This window comes from Ciconia boyciana, chromosome 13 (assembly GCF_034638445.1).
Source record: "Ciconia boyciana chromosome 13, ASM3463844v1, whole genome shotgun sequence".
NCBI classification, from domain to species: domain Eukaryota; kingdom Metazoa; phylum Chordata; class Aves; order Ciconiiformes; family Ciconiidae; genus Ciconia; species Ciconia boyciana.
Genome location: NC_132946.1, coordinates 1,368,602 through 1,386,378, shown reverse-complemented (window position 1 = coordinate 1,386,378; position 17,777 = coordinate 1,368,602). Strand labels below are relative to the sequence as shown.

The 17,777-nt window shown below is 43.4% G+C and overlaps 2 protein-coding genes across 5 annotated transcripts in view; one reads left to right on the top strand and one right to left on the bottom strand.

The window, feature by feature from the left end:
• The first annotated feature begins 419 nt into the window (after nucleotides 1–419).
• TEX47 (testis expressed 47) lies at nucleotides 420–4,884 on the top strand. The gene is made up of 6 exons (XM_072878371.1): nucleotides 420–530; nucleotides 850–1,009; nucleotides 1,957–2,060; nucleotides 2,434–2,498; nucleotides 3,350–3,548; nucleotides 4,597–4,884. Exons 1-6 carry the CDS (start codon nucleotides 420–422, stop codon nucleotides 4,798–4,800), a joined length of 843 nt encoding a protein of 280 aa, XP_072734472.1. The 3' UTR covers nucleotides 4,801–4,884.
• ARHGAP17 (Rho GTPase activating protein 17) overlaps nucleotides 4,851–17,777 on the bottom strand; it is a 49,168-nt gene continuing 36,241 nt past the window's right edge. Inside the window, exons 13-22 of one of the 4 annotated variants that reach the window (XM_072877568.1) lie at nucleotides 17,649–17,729; nucleotides 16,814–16,927; nucleotides 16,353–16,444; nucleotides 16,064–16,220; nucleotides 14,598–14,840; nucleotides 12,329–12,492; nucleotides 11,306–11,923; nucleotides 10,269–10,292; nucleotides 8,160–8,204; nucleotides 5,647–5,785 (exon numbers count right to left, since the gene is read on the bottom strand). In XM_072877568.1, the coding sequence (XP_072733669.1) occupies nucleotides 10,270–10,292; nucleotides 11,306–11,923; nucleotides 12,329–12,492; nucleotides 14,598–14,840; nucleotides 16,064–16,220; nucleotides 16,353–16,444; nucleotides 16,814–16,927; nucleotides 17,649–17,729 (1,492 nt within the window). In that variant the 3' untranslated portion in view covers nucleotides 5,647–5,785; nucleotides 8,160–8,204; nucleotide 10,269. Of the gene's footprint in view, nucleotides 5,786–8,159; nucleotides 8,205–10,268; nucleotides 10,293–11,305; nucleotides 11,924–12,328; nucleotides 12,493–14,597; nucleotides 14,841–16,063; nucleotides 16,221–16,352; nucleotides 16,445–16,813; nucleotides 16,928–17,648; nucleotides 17,730–17,777 lie in introns of all 4 variants that reach the window. The other 3 variants (XM_072877567.1, XM_072877570.1, XM_072877566.1) reach the window with 3 other exon arrangements.

The window sequence follows — 17,777 nt, the reverse complement described above, 5'->3', positions numbered from 1 at the left end:
AACCTAACCAGCCCAGCACCCCCAGGTGCTGCCAGGGAGGAGGGCAGTGCAGGGCCTGGCGCACCCCCTCGCCTCCCGGGGAGGGCCGGGCACCCCGCAGCCGCCCTGCGAGCACTGCCAGCCCGTGAAAAGCCCCGGCCCGGACCAGCGGCCGCCCTTCCCCTAACGACCGTGCCCAGGGCAGGGCAGGCGGGCTGGGCTGTGCTGGCGCTGTGGTTCAGCCTGGCCCCGGCCCCCGGGGCTTTGTGTAGCTGCAGATGAACTTATTAAAGAGCGAGAGCTGCGCCCTGCCTGCCTGCCTGCGCTGTGGGGGGGCGCGGGGGGGGCTGGGGGCGCTGCCCCAGGCCGCGGGCCCAGCGCGGCCGCTCGCGGGCTCCACCGGCCCCTCACGGGCTCCAGGCCCCGCGGCCGTGCCGGCCATGTCGGAGGAGGCCCCGGCGCTGGGGCGGCCGGACTCGCCGGAGCCCGCGGCGCTGGAGCGGCAGAGCCTGCTGGCCGTGAGGCGGGAGCGGCGGGACCGCGCCGCCCAGGTGGGGAAGCGGCGAAGGGGCCGGGGCCGGGGCTCCCCGCCGAGGGCCGGGCGGTGCGAGCGGGCCTCTCCTCTCCCTTTCCCCTCTCTCTCCCCTCCCTCTCCCTCTCCCTCTCCTCTCCCCTCTCCTCTCCTCGCCCTCTCCTGTCCCTTCCCTCTCCTCGCCCTCCTTCTCCTTCTCCTTCTCCTCCTTCTTCCTCTCCTCCTCTCCTCTCCTCTCCTCTCCCTCTCCTCTCCCTCTCCTCTCCTCTTTCTCCCTCTCCCTCTCCCTCTCCCTCTCCCTCTCCTCTCCCTCTCCCTCTCCCTCTCCCTCTCCCCTCTCCCTCTCCCTCTCCCTCTCCCTCTCCCTCTCCCTCTCCCTCTCCCTCTCCCTCTCCCTCTCCCTCTCCCCCTCCTCTCCCCCGCAGAGCCGGTTCCCGCTCCACAGGCTGCTGGTGGTGGCCCGGCTGGGCGAGGGGGCGGCGGCGGCGGAGGTGGCAGGTGGGTGCCCGCCCGGAGGGGACACGCAGCCCCACGCGGTCCACGGGCAAAGCCGCTGCCGTGAGCGTCCCCCGGTGCGGCAGAGCGGGCGGCTTCCCCGCGGATGCAGGAGGGGGAGGGAAGGGCCGCAGCGATCGCTTCCCTGCGGCGGGCCGGGGCTCGGGGATCCCGCGGGGCTCCGCAGAACACTCGAGCAGCGCGGCCCTCGCACGGCTGCGGCAGATACCGCCCGCGAAAGCGTGCGCGCCCGGTAAGCGAGTGGACAGCATGGAGCAGCGATACGGGTAAGCCTTGTAGGAGCCCGTAAAACGAGCAAATACTATTTTGTTAAACCACATAAAGAGTTTTGCTGCTTGGGAATCCTTCCCAAGCGAATGAAACGTCACTATTGGGAGCCCCGAGGGAGAGAGAGACTTTATTTTTAAGGTCTGATACTGGTTTTGCAGCCAGCGTTACGTATGACTTTCTCAGGCAATAACGCATACCAAATGTTTTGCCTGATGAGCGAGATACATTAAGACAATTTTATTTTTTAACAAACATCTGTATTGGCTAGTGCCGATGTTGAGCAGAGGCGAGGGTTCAACTCCACACGCAAGACGTCGGAAGTGCTCTACGTTTGGGGCCTTCAGGTGATCTATCTACAGCAACAAAGGTGTAACTACATCTTTAAATGAATGCTAACGGGAATTTTAGACTTCAGTTACTGAAATATTGCAGGTTTTGGTGCAGTTTTAGGAGCTAGCATGAATTGCGTTGGCACATATGTCAAGAAGAGATTCCCATGGTAGCAATGCTTTCGTGTGTCTTCTGAATAATAAAAGCATGATCTGTGAATCTGTTGTCTGTGGCAGCAGAGGGAACACAGAACAGAGCACACAAGGCTAACTTGCTGAACTATCGCGATAAACTGTGTGACAAACTGCCAGTTTTTCTTTTGAAACAAGGTTATCACAGAGGATTCTTTGAAAATGCATTAGAAGACCACTCAAGAGAACAAGTGTCAGGTCTGCTACTTCTCTATTCCAGCTGTGTTATTCATGTAGTAGAGGTAAGTTACATAAATTCCTAGTGGGATCAAGTAACCTTGATTCATCTCTGTACAAATTTGGCTTCTAAGATCCAGCTAACTACAAATGTATAACCATCTCGTACTCCAGACATGGGCTTAAAGACCTGAATAACGCCGTGGTGGGTCCAGTAGCTTACCTCTGGGGTTTGCTCCACCCAGTGCTTCAGATAACTGCCCCAGAACGTTATTCTGACAGAATTTGATGACACGTTCTGTCAGATGGAATAGGAACAATGTGCGTTGTCCTCAGCGCCTCTGACTCAAAGGGAAAGCCCATGTAGGGCAGCTGATGAATTATTTTTATGTTCACAAATTCTGCAATTCTGTAAAAACTCTGCCCTTTCCTCTGCAGTCTTGCAGTAGTACAGTCCATCTCATCATCCAAGATTTAGCTTCTCTCCAAAATCAAGGTCATGGGTAAGTGTTCCATATCACTTAGATGAAACAAATTTTAGCCGAAAAAAGTGGTAGAATGCTTCCTTGAGGTTAAACTGAACATTAGCTACAGTTATATCAAGCTTTTATTCTCCCATTGAATACCTGTTGAGCACAGAGGAGCTGACACTTTCCAGCTAACATGACGCATCTTTTCTGGATGCAGTCAGCAGCTGACAGCAGGCTCTTGCCCATTGCAGTCCATCTTCAGGACACCAAGACTTCAACTGTCAACAGCCTTCATAGGTTTCAGAAAGTAGGAAAATTCCTTCCTTAGGAGTCGGCTGTTACTATTTCTGTACCCTGCTTTGTAACCATTTGTAGATGTATGTACTGGAATTCCAAAAATTATCTTTAGAGTGTCAGTCACCGCCTTCCAGCCTGCTATTTGTCCTTTCAACACTACCCGACCAGTCCCACAGAGTTCAGCCAATTATCGTCTTTAGCTTAACCTGGGTGTTTCTCTAGAGCCCTGTATTAATTCACTGAAATCCAGGTTCATGAAAGCTGCATTTTCTTTGCTGTGAATGGAATTCCTACCAAAGCAAGCTACCATCACACTCCTGCGTTTGCTTATTAAATCCCTATGGCTCTTTTGCTCGTTTCTTACCCTCACATCTGACCAGTCCGCTCAAGACCCTTGCACAGTACGTCAGAGTACAATTAGAAAAGGCTTCTGCTGGCTGGGGCGGGAGGGGTGCACCGTGCTGCATGCATCCAACGCTCTAGCATAGCTCTAGGAATGCAAACAACTCACTGCGTTAGTTTGTGAAACTTGACCATCTGATAAAAACTCCTTACTTTAGGATGGAATTCACTCTCTTTCCACTCAGTGCTTTACTCCAGGAAATTAAAGTTTTAGTGGTGGCACATAACATCCCCACCAGACTGTTCCCAGACTGGTACGTGGCAATAGCAACGTCTCCCGGGGCTTGTCCACAAGGCTCGACGCAATCACGGTCTACAGCAGAGGTGGTCGCAGAGTGCCTTACCCTCCTACTCAAACTGGCAGCCTCTATTCAAAGTTTTGAGGTAAACTTCAAATAACTGGGCTGTAAGAAATTTACCTAGTTTATGCCCATAAATCCCCCAAAGCACACCAGCAAGCAGCCGCGCTGTCTTTCAAGCAGAGTTTACAAACATATACACCTGAGAGGACTCCAGAAGCAGTGTTAAAGCATTGCAAACCCTCATTATTTTATTCCAAGTTTCTTTCTAGACCTCTGTAGGGTTATTTTGTGCAGCCATTTGACTGAACTAATCAACTGCACCAACATAGCTTAAAGCCAGGTGAAACTCACTCATGAAGCTGATGCCTTACGTTGCCTCCTACCCCTGCCCACTGCTGTGCACTCTTGGGAACAGAGGATAGTGTGGTTGGTAGGAAAGGGCAAATTTCAACTTTAACTGTACGATAGCCCTGTGCTCTTATTGTAACTGCACTGAAATATGCTGCTTGTTATCAAGGATGACAGTGAGGATATGAATGAGAGTGTACACACTCTTGCACCTGAGCTGCTAATCCCAGCGGAGACAATTAACTATTTGTATAATGCTGAAGAATGTGCAAGTCCAGAAGATTTTCTGAGAATGTACTTAAGTCCTTCACAGCCTGCCCTGGATTCAGGTACGCTGCTTACAGTTGGAGAGATAAACACCGACTTTAGTCACAGAGCTAGAACGTGCAGCTCATAACACTGAATTTTGAGTTACGAGAGTTTGTTACAGTGCTAGCGCAGTGGCAGAGGAAAGCAGGTCTACACCTGCTAACAGGGGTCATCTTCCCTGTTAAGAGGTGTCTGAGCAGGAAACAACTGGGCAGCCACTGGGATTTCAAACTGGGGCATCAACGAGAGAGCAACTAAAATGTATTTATCATGTCCCCAAGTGCAATGTGGCTTGTCAAGACCTTCATGAAATGCAGTTTTATTTTGTAGTTAAGCCTGAGGTCTAGTTTAATAACTTCAAGAAAATGCATTATGGAGTATTAAGGAATTTATAGTTTAAGTAAATTAATTCAACTAGTTATATGAATGTTACCTCAATTAACTAGTTTCCTCTCCCTCCCTCTCATTTGCAGAAACTGTATGGCCTGTTCCATCTCATTTCTCTGCATGATACAGGCTGTATCCAGTGTTTCTCTTTGCAGCTGGACTCATTTGTGTTTAACATGAATCTACACATTAAAGAACAGATACATACTCATTCCCAGTATGCTTCCGCCTTAAAAGAAGAACAAGCCGAGCAGCCAGCAACTCATGAGCTACAAAAGCCCAGGGAATGATTGTGTAACCTTCAGTGTCCACTGGAAGCAATGTCACTCACAAACTTGAATAAAGATGCCATAAGCTGACAAAAGACAATCTTTAATTTTATAAATGTTCACCCAACTGGCGAATCCACACAGCTGTTTCAAAGTTCTTTCAAAATTCAACCATTTTCAATGAAAGCACAAGAAAACACTTCCACAGTTTCATCTTGAAACAGTTGCAAGTTTCACATAAACAAAAGCAGGCTTGGTTAATACAAATAACTATGAAATAAGTATTAAGTACTGATCATTAAGTAGCAATGAAATGATTAAAGATACAGTAAGTTTCCTTCTACAGTATGACAGTCCTTCAAGGCACTACAATACATCCACAGTTTTGACAAGGCGACTGATAACCAGCAGTCGCCACCAGCACTCCGGCATTTTTTGGTTCATGTTTTAAAAAGAATCTGCAGCAAATCAGTGAGGGAATGTCTCTTGCAAGGCATCTCCTTGTAATGTCTAAGAACTAGAAATAAAAGTCTAACCGTGACATTAAAAAGATTATTTCCATAATACATGCACTTTAAATAACTAATGTTCTGCTTCTTATTCTTTTGGAATTCCTGCTAATAACACCTGCATTAGCAGCAATTATGCTTCCTATGCAAGTTTCTGCAGTAATTCATTCCTTCCATCCAAGATTTTGAAAACCATTGTTGAGACACAGATCATTAAACTTCTTCTGAATGGCTAAACCACTTTCTCCGTGATGCACAAGTCAAACTCTACACAGTTTTGCCATATCATCAAAAGAAGCTTTTCACTGTTAGGTCTGCTAGGTTTCCCACCAGGAGAGGAACCTTTGAAAAGTTTGAGAGTTTCCATTACAGGGCAGTGCTTTCCGTGTCATTGTCGATATCGAGCATGAGATGGTTGTGCAGTTCTTTGCTCGCTGTCTCTGTAAGAAGCTCTGAAGAAGGGTTTTGAAGTGGTTCTTGAATACTGGAATTAGAGTCTGCACAAAAAAATGGAACAGCGAGTTTAGCAGTCTGGACAGTGACATCTCATTCACTAGTGTATTTCTGGTGCATTTCCTCAGAAAGAAAAGGGAAAGGAAAGATCAACAAAGGCTTTTCAAACAGAGGGCTGGCACATATGTGCACATGCACACATGGACACAAAAAGGCTAAGCCAAACTAAAAAGCTTACATTGGAGTTGCTTCTCCTACATCCCTTTGAGTCTTGTACATAATAAAAGAAAAACATTTCTTTCTGAAGAATGGAAGACAGCAAGTACGATTTAGTATCAGATTCCTCGATGCCCCTTAAGAGTGATACGTTACTCCAGACTTTCCTGTCAAACACAATGGTCACTCAGCAAAAAAATTTGGCACCTAAATCATCAGCCAGGTAACCACCACCTATGACTTTTAGAAGCAATAGGAACACGTATGGTGTCAGAAGGAGGCACTGCCACAAGAAGAGGAAGAAATTATTTAAACCAAATGCAGATTAAACCCCTTTCCTGTGTATAAAAGGGAACATCATGTTCTTTGCCTCTTCTGAGGGGAGGAGAATTTTGTTCAAGCCAAGGTGTCCAAGAAGGACCTCAAAATGTTGCATTTCTGGTGACTGACTGCACTGGTAGGGAGAAGACAGAGAAGAAAATCTGCAGCAGTTCAAAAAACGTAACTGAAAATATTTAAGTCAGTATTTTGGAAAGCTAATTTATAACATGCCACAGCATTGCTTATTGCAACACAGCAGCTGATCCAAATAGAAAATCATTTAGATCACTTAAATCAATAAAAAGAATCCAAATAAATACCTTGCTTTTAAACTTATGTGGCATAGACAGGCATCGTATAAAGTCTTTGATTCATATCTCAAGCATTAAGTCTTAAATTTAGCCCAGAAGTTACTTTATAAATGTTCCAGTTGAAAGTTTCTGAGCTAAATGACACGGAAGAGGCGAAAGCAGGCACAGAACTGAAGTCGGAGTGCAGCCTCCCCTGCTTCGCTCTCAGCCCCTTGCTGGAGGGCCAGCCAGCCTCACGCAACGTGCAGTCGTTCTGTATTCAGAGATACTGTTAACGGAGTAGCTGGAACTCCACCATCTTGTGGCCTGACACCAAACGGCTTGTCTTGTGCAGGAGAGTTAAACGTTCTCACCCCTACTGCTGCAACTTTACAAAAACACGATTCCAGGATTTATGTTTTCTTGTGAGGTGCAAACTATAAATTCTCTCCCAAGTCTTGTATCGCAGTCTTGGGGAATCCCATATTCTGCTAAGATAGCATTTCAGTGGTAGATGAAATCATCCAGAAGGCACAGAACAAACCATCAGTACTGTTACGACTCATTAAACACCATCATCTTGGGGGATCTTTTAGACAGATTGCTCTCCCCAGCCCTAATTTTCATTTTGAAAATCAGCATCTGCGTTACCGGGCTATACCCAGCCAACAGTGCCTTGTGGCACCTACAAGACAGTCACTGTTCAATAGACCTTTGATGGCAATGAAGAAATAATTACTGGGGCTACTTCAAAACCAAACCTTTTCACTTAGCCTCACATTCATGTGTTTAAAATAAGTCCCTGATCCATGAAACCAAGTTTCATAACAGCAGCAGCTCTCCTTTATCCCAACTATACCATAATAACTGTTGTTTCCTCAACAGCTGAAAATTTTAGTACTTTTAGAGTCAGCTGATTTAAACTTTAGATTTTTTTTAGCCATTTTTACTATTGCTAACAGAAGCGATATTACACAGAAGAAACTGCAGTTCTGTGAGTTCCCAAATTCTTCTGGCCTTTTTCCCTTTCTCTGAGTGTTCCACACTGAGCAGAGATGGGCACAGAGCCACGCAGCAGAGGCACTGCGCTCTCCCTGATACCCAACAGTACCTGCTGGTACCTTTGAACTCGCATCCGAAGTATGGTTCAAAAGGTGGACTTCAACTTTAGATGCAGGCGCAGAAACTCTCCCTACCACGACTGCATATTGAAGGATGAATCGGAAAAGGAGGTAACTGAAAGCGTGAGGTGACACAGGAAAGGAGGATTTGTGACAAACAATGGTACAGCTACTTCAAATACAAAATGAAACTATAAAACACATGGATTTCTAGATAGGATTTTCTGTGCATGGAAGAAGTACAATGTGAAACTGGCCAGTCAAAACATGAACAACTTTACACATTCTAGTCTCCAATACTTTTAGTACGTTAATGTAAGAGCGAGCATCAAAGAGCCATTCTTTTTGCATGCCACGCTAACGATAATGCAAGCAAGCAGTGTTATTTGTGACAGGTTAGTAGTGGGCATTAGCACACACATGATTACGAATTAGCAACATTTTTGGCCAATCATATGCCTTTTCCTTACCATTGAACTTTCCAATACAGTTCCTACTGAATGCAGGTCAAACATCTAGATTATTTAATAAAATTTTTGATTAGAATATTCTTTTCTAGGGCTTATTACTTTAATACCATAAATAGAATTTGAGGCATTACTGAAGTCCAGTATATGGGCAAAGGAATTCAACAGTATCCTGAAAACAATTCGGAATTCCTGTTCTGATATGATAAAGTTTGCTGGCAACTGAATTTTGGCTTCCATTCTTCCCATCTGTCTTCCCTTGCTCCACTATTTAAGGTTAAAATTAAAAACAGCTATTTCACATTGTGAATTAGATAAGTCAGTCTATAATAAGTACTTATATGTGCACATGTAAATGTTAGAGCAGATACTCTTCTGTAATATGCAGTGGTGTTAATTCACAACAAATATTAATCCTTTAAAAAAAGATTGATCTGGGAAAGGTGGATGATCCTGTACTGAGCGTACCGCTGGAGGTAAGCCCGAGTATCACTTCAACTGTTCCCCAGGTGGGTTTTTTTGCAAAACATTCTACATTTTCTAAGTTCCTTTATCAGTTTTGCTAGAGAATCCTTCACCATCAGCTTTCTTTTACTGGCTTTCCTGCATGGCAGCTTTCATACTATTGTTTACAGTGCACAACTTACATGGCCAATTTGCTACGGTTTGCACTTGAAAGGAATGATGTTAAATCTCTCCAGTTTTAACACTGTTTCATTTCAACACTGTTGATTTCAGTATTTTTTTTTTATATTTACCCAGACTACAGGGCAGTTGCGTACCTCTGTTATGCCTGTAACTTAGCTGAAAAGGAGTCAGCACTAAGTTGTAATTCACAGTCCACATCCAGGCTCAGCTGTGCCAACGCTCCCCTGCGGCAGATGCTCGCCTGGTATAACTTGAACTCCCCCGCTAATAAAGCGGCCCCCTGCATACCAGCTGGATATTATTTAGAAGGCAAGTATTTCTCCAGTTACATCGGGGTAAAACAAATCCTGCTTGTCTGCTATCACTAAAGCAATTTCCTTAGAAGCAGAAAAATTCCCAAATGAAAACACGGTCAACCTATGAAACACGACTTAGAAATTAAGGTTAAGTCTTTCCTTGAAGTTTGACTCATCAGCACTGTTCCCATTCTTAATTTATTTGTAAGTGCTGTAAAGATCCAGACCCCAGCCTTACTTCTGAATTCACTTTTGAAATAAATTGCTTTTGTGTTTTAAAGGTACTGACAAAAAGAACAGAAGTACAATAAGGAAAAGTCTGTTACTTTAAAAAGCAAAGCTACTTTTTAGTTGCTTAAGCAGCTCATTTACTGCTAGTTTCTCGAATTTAAGAAAACTGTACTTCCAACCTGACTTCTCAATCCAGTACTAACTTCAGTGTCTTTCCTGTAAGCAGGCAAATCTTGAGATCACTCAGGAATGCAGCCTCAATTTTTTCAGCCTGTCATGCAGTTGTTACCTTAAAAAGGTAGCACCTCTAAGCCACTACATTATGAACAGTAAGACGATTAATGTGTCGTTTGGCAGCTGCGATTGAACAGACTAGTACTATTAGTGAGGCTGGAGCTGACAGAATGCAAATGCAAACATGCCAGAATGCAGATGCTGCTGCTGGGTGCTTTTCTGCAAAGGGTTTTAGTCACATGAACGTGTATTTTGCCAAATAAATTCCAAGTAGTTAAAAATAACTGAAAACCTAAAGTGAAAGCTACATTAAAATGCAACCATAAACCACTGAATTGTAGGAAAAAACATGAGCTTCAGTGTTTGCCTGCACCGATGAGAACAAACCTGTCTTAAATGGGTCACTGCTTCACACTTGACTTGTGGACTAGTAGTTCTGGTGACTTTGTGTGAAGTGTTACTCACTTCATTATAGTTACTTTTACTATTTGTTTTAAGGAATAACTTAATGTTCACAGGACTATTACAATGAAGCAGCATAGGTCTTAATCTCTTACAGACAGAATGATATGTAGTAATGAGATAACACAGAGTTGACAGAGAGCACATATTCCAAAGCGCATATACAAAATAAAGCTACAAATAAAATATTGCTGCGCAGGAGCATTTTAGCTTATATTGCATGTTTCTGGTAAGTACAAACCTTATTCGCAGTAACCATCCCCACCTGTGAAGGCATCATGGGGTAAAGCTGTTAGGCAACAGAATTTATAATTTGCATTCCAATACATTCGTCTTATTCTAGAGAAGCTGCAGTGCCACTGGAAAGTTTTAACCATTATTAAATATAAGTAGATTTAAAAGCATTAGTCTCCTACATTCATTCTCTCTTCCTTCAGAATTTCCTAAAATAAGCAGAGACTCAGCAGGAGAACATTTCAAGATCTGCTGGTTTTGACTGTCCTCAGCAGGACAGTCCTACCTTTTTTCCCCTCAAGACTTAAATTAACATTACCCCTCTCAAACTAGTAACTACAAGCTTCACGAAGTTCCCGGGAGAGGACCAAAAGTTTCTCTTTACTTCATTAAGATCTCAAAACAGAAAAAGAAGGCTGCATTTAAAATATGAAGATCTATCTAGAAATTCACCTAAGATCTACAATTAAGCGTATGTGATTCTTCAGCTTCTGGATGTCCAACTTAAAAGCACATCAGAGGACTTTGTTCTCCTAAGGTGAACCATTCACTGTGTTAGTATCTTGTCTGTCAGAACATGTACCAGTGACCACTTTTGGCTTTTTATTTTCTTCTGTATGTGCTGAAATATATTATCCTTGGTTACACCTTCTCCCTGCTCCAAATAGCTGGGGTTTTGGCAACAGATGTATAAGCATAATTGAGACTGCCATGATGCTGAGTCTGGAGAAAGCCCTAGAGAGTTGGTTGCTATAACAGTGTTTTGCTTCCAAAGCAGGAAAAAAAATAAAGCAAGCTAATCTACACTTCCCCCAAACCCTTCTGCCTCAGGAATGACGACCCTCACTACGGAAGCGCCCCAAATCCTCATGCACAGAACAGGTGGGTGGGCATTTTAACTGGAAATGAGAAATTTAGTATTTTAACTGTCACTTGTGGTTTTCAGTCCCGTGTCGTCCCCCCCCAATTCATTTACAGCTACAGACATTATTTTCTTCATTTCCACTCCCTGAGGAGACACCGAATATGAAAGAATCCACTCACCTGTTACTATTTTGGAAGCTGTTTGCGTGGGATTTGCAATAATACCATCTCCAGCCAGCTGAGAAGGAGGATGAGGTGGAGGGGGAACACTAGGTCTATTTCTGGGTTTTGGTACCGGCCGTGGCCTCGGCAGTGTACCACTCTGAGGTGGAGAGTGAGACTGGGAGGTTTCTTGAGCAGATGGCTGTGGCTGTGATGATGGGCAACTAGTACTATGTTTTCCTAGAGGGGGTGTATCAGGTGGTGTTGGAGTCTGTGGAGGAGTGTAACAGGGCTGCTCTGGTCCATGCTCACTGCTGGGTGCAGCAGGAGGAGATGCTTGACTGTTTGATTTGGGCTGCAGTGGAGGAGTAGCCTGTGTTGGGGGCTGTGGTGGTGGATGGCTGGGAGCTTGTATTGGGGAAACGCTGCTGGAATATCTCCGAGGTGCAGAAACCTGGGAAGTGGAGGTCTGGGCTGCTCCTTGGTTTGCATGTTGGGCAGGAGGAGAAGAACTTCTAGCAGGTGGTTTTGGAGAGACAGAAGGTGGCTGAGCAGCTGGGGCAGAACTTTGGCTTCCTGGCTGCCCTGGCGGTGGGTTGGCTGGCTTGGGAGGGGCTGGTGCAGGCTTTTTAACAGCTGTTAAGAGAAGAGGTGAGATTTCATGGTTGTGTATTGCAAAACCAAAATCCTGAAAGAAAGAAATTAGTAGCACAAAAGAATATTCAAGTACATTATCAAAATAAAATGGTGTATTATCAAATAAAAGCGTTATCAATAGGAAGCTACAGAAATTTGTCACAGGTTTGCTAATCAATAACCTTAGAGTGATTTTGTTAGAGAGCATTGGTAACATTACTACCGGCATTCATGAAAGAGTCCAAAAGTCAAAGATGCATTTAGCTAGCCCTTAGTGAAATGCAAGCGAATTAAACCATTGTCTGCAATAAAGGAAGAGATACCGATAAAGTTATTTTAGTAAGCATTTTTGCAGTACATAAAGAATTGGAACTTAGTGGCTTGAAAATCAAATGAAAAACTTACCTCTCCTCATTGAATGGGGACTAGGACCTGCTGCATTCTGTGGCTGATTAACAGAAAGCTGATTAGCGCTACTTGTTGACTGGTTCTGGACAGTGCCCGCGTGCCCGCCATTTCTCACGGGTGGAGGAGTAGCTGAAGACGTGTTGTCCTTAGATTTTGAGGTACTGAAAATAAAAAATCCTGAATTAGAAGATGATTGTAAAATGCCTTGCCCAGATCAGCTGCACCCACTCAGGTTTACATTACGAACTGCGCTATAGTTCTGACCCTCAAACGCTTCAGAAAAACTTCTGCACTGGCTGGTATTTACTGACAGACTGAACAGTGCTACAACTCTTCAAACAAGCGGCAAGTAGGCTTTACACAAGCCTGTACAAAAGATTAATTACCAAAATTAAATCAGGAATCCAAGTGGTTCTGCAGTGTCACAGTACCTGTTTGAAGCAGTACCGACACCTAGGAGTAAAGTCTCCACGCTAACGCGCCCTCAGTGCATTTCCAGATTGTTTAAAACAGACTCCCAACATGGAAGTTCATATAAAGTTACTTCTCCTATTTCCTCATTCAAATATACCTATTACCCCTATAACTGTCAGCCTTTTCAAAATATTCTGTCACAGCATCACATCCAATTCGCTGGCAGTTATCTGGTAGACCTAGCTACTAAGGACCAAGTGATGGCAATCTCTGAAGCTCTGCCAGGAAAAAAAACAAAGGACATGAACCAGCTTGCCACCTATAGTATACAGGCGAGACAGATGCAGTCCTCACCCCTGAAGCCCCTGGAGCCTTTGGAAGCCCTTGGGAGGGCCCAGGGACTGCAAGAGCCGGGTGTGGAGAGAGCAGAGGTTCTTTTCCCTTCATTGACTGGCTGAAGGCTTCTCTCCACCTACCTGGAATTAAGCTTTTTTCTTGCTGGGAGACCAGAACTTGTTTCAAGGGAGCAACCTCTGCAAAACCTTTGAGATTCAGATCAGGACAACTCAGCTCTTCCTAACCTTTGGCAATGAAGACAACAGAACTGGGGGCGAAACACAGCACTGGAATATGAACCAGCCCGGGTGGTACTGGGCAGTGCCCCCTCCTCTTGCTATGCACTTGCAGTCTTCACTCATTTCTCTTTCTTTATAGTCTCTTGCAGCATCTTACTCATCGCAAAAGGATTAACACCTTTCAGTCACTTTTACTGGCACATTGCAATCCTAATCTCTCCAGATGCTGTTAATAAATTGCAAGTACTTGAATGCAGAGTTTGTGCAGATTTTAAATGCAGCTTTTGGACACTACTCTCAAGGTTTTGTTTTAGCTGCCTATGCCACAAAAGACATCTGTGGAGGAAACCTTAGTCTGCGGGGGATTTCCGAATGAGAAGTTGTTTTTGCAAAAGTGTCACCTGAGAACAAAAGCTATATGCAAGAGTCAGTGCTGCATCGAACTCCACGGTGGTGTTTTACCATAAGATGCTATGCAAGAGGTTGACGCCTGGAGAGCGCTACAGGCCCTTCCATGTGGTTTGTTATATCTCTCAGACCACAAAATATTGAAAGCAAAGCGCTGCTTTCACCATACATGAAAGGAAGAGTCAGGGCCACTGCCACTAGTCTTGGAGTCCACGGATACTAATACTGGGGACATGATTGCACAAAGTTTCAATAGTAATTAAGTAGCAAAAAAGCCTGTATACATGCTTGTCCTAAAGAAACTAATATTGAAGTCTGATAAATCGACTTCCAGTTTTCTAGCAAGGAAGTCTGGTCATCACTAACACTTGCTACAGACAAAAAAAACAACCACAAACAAAAACAACCCCAAAAAGACATATCCAGATAACATATACAAGAAACAACAAACAAGACCAACAGGTTTCTAGTATTGCCAATGGTAGGTTTTGTTCTTTCAGCAGCAAACTGATAGTCATACAGTGTGGGCACCTCCAGAGTATAACTTGGAAAGGTCAACATGGGTAGTAGAAGTACAGTCTTGTTTAGTATTTTTCACCATCATTTTTTTTCCCCAAGAATTCTCTTATTTTAGAAGATCAGTTCTGGAACGTACAGAACAACATATGGTATTTTAGAAGATTGGTTCTGGAATACGCATGGCAAGAGAGCTCCCGCATAGCGCTTCTGCCCACGCCTGAAAAGGCTTTACACCCGACAACACGCATTCCAGTCAGAAGAGGTGCCTCGTGAAGCAGATAGAGCTGACACATCAGTTTGCTGCTGAAGCAGCCTGCTAAGCCACTGCCAGCAGAAGCCATGCCTCTTACCTGCCATCCTCATTTCCTTGACTTTGCAACTGTTCTGCTGTGCCAGCAGAGAGAGCAAAACCAGCACCCACTGGGCTTGTTTCAGCCACAGAAGCTTGCGAGTGCTGCTCCGCTCCAGACTGAGCCAGCACGCCAGCCTCCGTGGGTGGAAGTGGTGGCTGGAAAGCTGGGGATGTGTGCTTTCTATTTATAGTGCCACATCTCCGAGGGTTTGCTTGGAAGTCCATAACCTTGACACCAAAGCTACAGAAAGAAGAGAGAGTAAACACACCACGCCAGCCAACACCAGGTAACTAAAGCAACAGGACAACTGGATGTTACAACCCACAAAGACAAACGCAACCCCTGTTGCTCAGCATGCAAAGCAGCAACAAGGAAAGCTTCAACTTTCTGCGTATAACACCATTAACGTTAAGACATGCAACACTATTTGGCTTATCCACACAAAGGGGTAAGCTAAACAGAAGTGGAACAAACTACTCAATTACATTTGAAGACAGACATTGATGACAATGAGGTCAAACCACTCAGTAATTTTACATGTAAATACATAAATTTCCTTACATACCAGAGTATCTCCTCACTGAATATATTTTGCCACATGAATTTTGTTTCTATTACACACTAAGTTGCAGGACAGATTTCAAGACAGACAAAAAAGCCACTAGATATATGCTATGATTTGTGTTTAAAGGAGAACTACAGATAAACAGACTAAAATTCTAACAGATTTTAGAATGCATACAGCACATTCATTCTAGATTTTAATTTTATTCTTGTTGTGTTAAAGACAGTGAATCTTGAACTGATTTTCTTCTTCCTCTGTCAGTGCTGATAAATTTGCATGTGGCTAGCCATAGTTAACATTCAGGTAACAATTTAACATTTGCATAAACAGCTAAAAACAAAACAGCACATCACTTGAATATTCATGGCATGAGTGATAATAAATGAACGTTACACTACATGTTATATGGGAAAACAGCACGTTTTATTTTTATTTTTTAGCGTTCTACTGTTTGCTGTGGTATACTGTACCATCATCAACTCAGAAGTCTTATCATGAAGGCACCAGGTAACACCACCTCAGCTTATGGGCTTTGAAAAAGAAGCCATGGAATATCAGAAGTTAGATACTGAGAGATGCTACTATATACACTTCTGTTTCAGTGGATTTTAGACCCCCCAAATCTGTAATAGGAAAATGGTAATTGGAAGCAGTAATTATCTGCTCGTTTTTTATCATGCATAGAGTATAACTGGAAGCAAATACCAGTACATTACCTTTGAACCTTCCTCAGGCTGCAACAACATGGGGGGGAAATAAATCACTATTGTTACCTATAGTATTTCCATGAAATTCTCCTCCTGAGACCAATAAAAGTGTGTCCGATTACAGCCTCCTCAGTGGTCCACTTCTCAGGAGTGGGCTAATAATTGCAACCTAACCCGAGAATGAACCATACCTTTCCTTCTTCAATAAATCCCCTTCCATTACAGTCATACTAGCAGGCCTCTTCCGTTCCAGTGTCCCAGATTCATATTCATTCCCAGTGTGTGACAAGTGATTTGAATTAACAGCAGGAATTGCAACAAATGCCCCAGACACATTGAAATCTTGATCTGAAAGAGAGACAGAATGCGTCCTAAGCCATACATATACAAAATGGTGCCTCACTGCAAAAAGCTATCGGAGGGTTACCTGCGTAGGGTTATCACAAATACAAAATTCTTTTAACTATGGCAAGAATTTACCTCCAGGGAAGAACCAGTCTGCATGCTGAATAATTGGCTCAATAACTGCTACCACATGGACTGAAGTTGCTGCTGCCATTTCAGCAAGGGATCTGCAGAAGAAATTTGTAGAACACTTTATACAGAATTCTATCAAAGAAAATTAAAAAAAAAAATTCATATTACCTAAATGACAAATTATGCTAAGCATGATGTAGCAAGACTCCTAAGTACCCAATAGAGAGCAACTTCACACTTTGATGAAACCTAGACTGTTCAGTAACATTCATAGCATTTGAAAACACTCCTAAAAAGATGTATGCCTAAAAGGGTCTGGAGGCACAGGTTGAAAGAACATTTGAAATATTTTTTTAGGCAAATAGTCTGTTGCTGTGAATAGGCTACATGATTTAAAACAATCTGACAAGAAATTCTACAGCTTCCTGGAAGTTCTGTTTTGTAGCTTTCCTAAAACAACTTACCCTTCATTCTTTGCCCATAACAAGTTGGGGCCCAAGACTATTGCGATATTGCTGGGTGTCATTTTGTTAACATCGCTGTTCTGTGCAAGCTTTGCTAAAAATTTGATTAAATACCTACAAAAAGGAAAGAAATAATTAAACAGCAGGAACTAAGAGCATTTCTTGTTGAAAGCAACTAAGTAAAAATTCAAGAACTTGTAAAGACAGCTCCCAACAAAACAGAAATAAGACAAACAGCCTTCTTGCTTGGTAGCTGACTACTAAGTTTCTACTCATGAATCATAAAAGTTGAACTGGGTAGAAAAGAAAGTATCTCCCACCTTCGCAAAATGGAACTACAGAACTACTATATTTTCAGAAAAATCGTTTAGATTGAGAATGACTACTCAACAGCTATTTTCATATACTGTAATAGAAATTCCACACTTCTAGGAGTCACCAGAGTTGGTTTTGTTCCGATTCATTCCCAAAAGGCAAAACCAAAAGGAAAAATAACACTTGTAAGATACATCCGGCTGATTTCTAAGGCTGGAAAACACAATGAAGAGCACAGCTGGTGAAAAGTCAGGTACTATTGCCAACAGCATGATCCTTCAGTAGAAGGGTTCTATGCATCACTATTTCATTACAGTCAATAGTGAATTAAGTTTACTGAAAAAGTCTACCACCACAGTGCACACCAACTACTTGAGAAAACAGGATGTCCTTTTATAAACCGAACTGAATTTGGCAAAGAAAAAACCAACTGGATTAGATTTTTGGTTAATCAGCTTTGAAATGTAGTACCCTAGCATCAAAGTGGCTGTGTTGCAAGTCAGCAGATGTTCATACAAACCTGAAATTAGCATGATAATGCTTAGGTAATCTGTTACAAATTCTCCATAACTCTTGTAGCTTCTTATCCTGGTCCTGAATACTGAAAGGAAAAAAAAAATTTCCGTTAAATCTTACTTTCAGATCAGAA

Bases quoted from the DNA above. Each gene is read 5' to 3' on its own strand.
- TEX47 (XM_072878371.1), top strand. From the start codon at position 420: ATGTCGGAGGAGGCCCCGGCGCTGGGGCGGCCGGACTCGCCGGAGCCC. The intron at 531-849 runs GTGGGGAAGCGG...CCCTCTCCCCTC, and splicing joins GGCGGGACCGCGCCGCCCAG to TCCCTCTCCCTCTCCCTCTC. The intron at 1,010-1,956 runs GTGGGTGCCCGC...TTTTGAAACAAG, and splicing joins GGCGGCGGCGGAGGTGGCAG to GTTATCACAGAGGATTCTTT.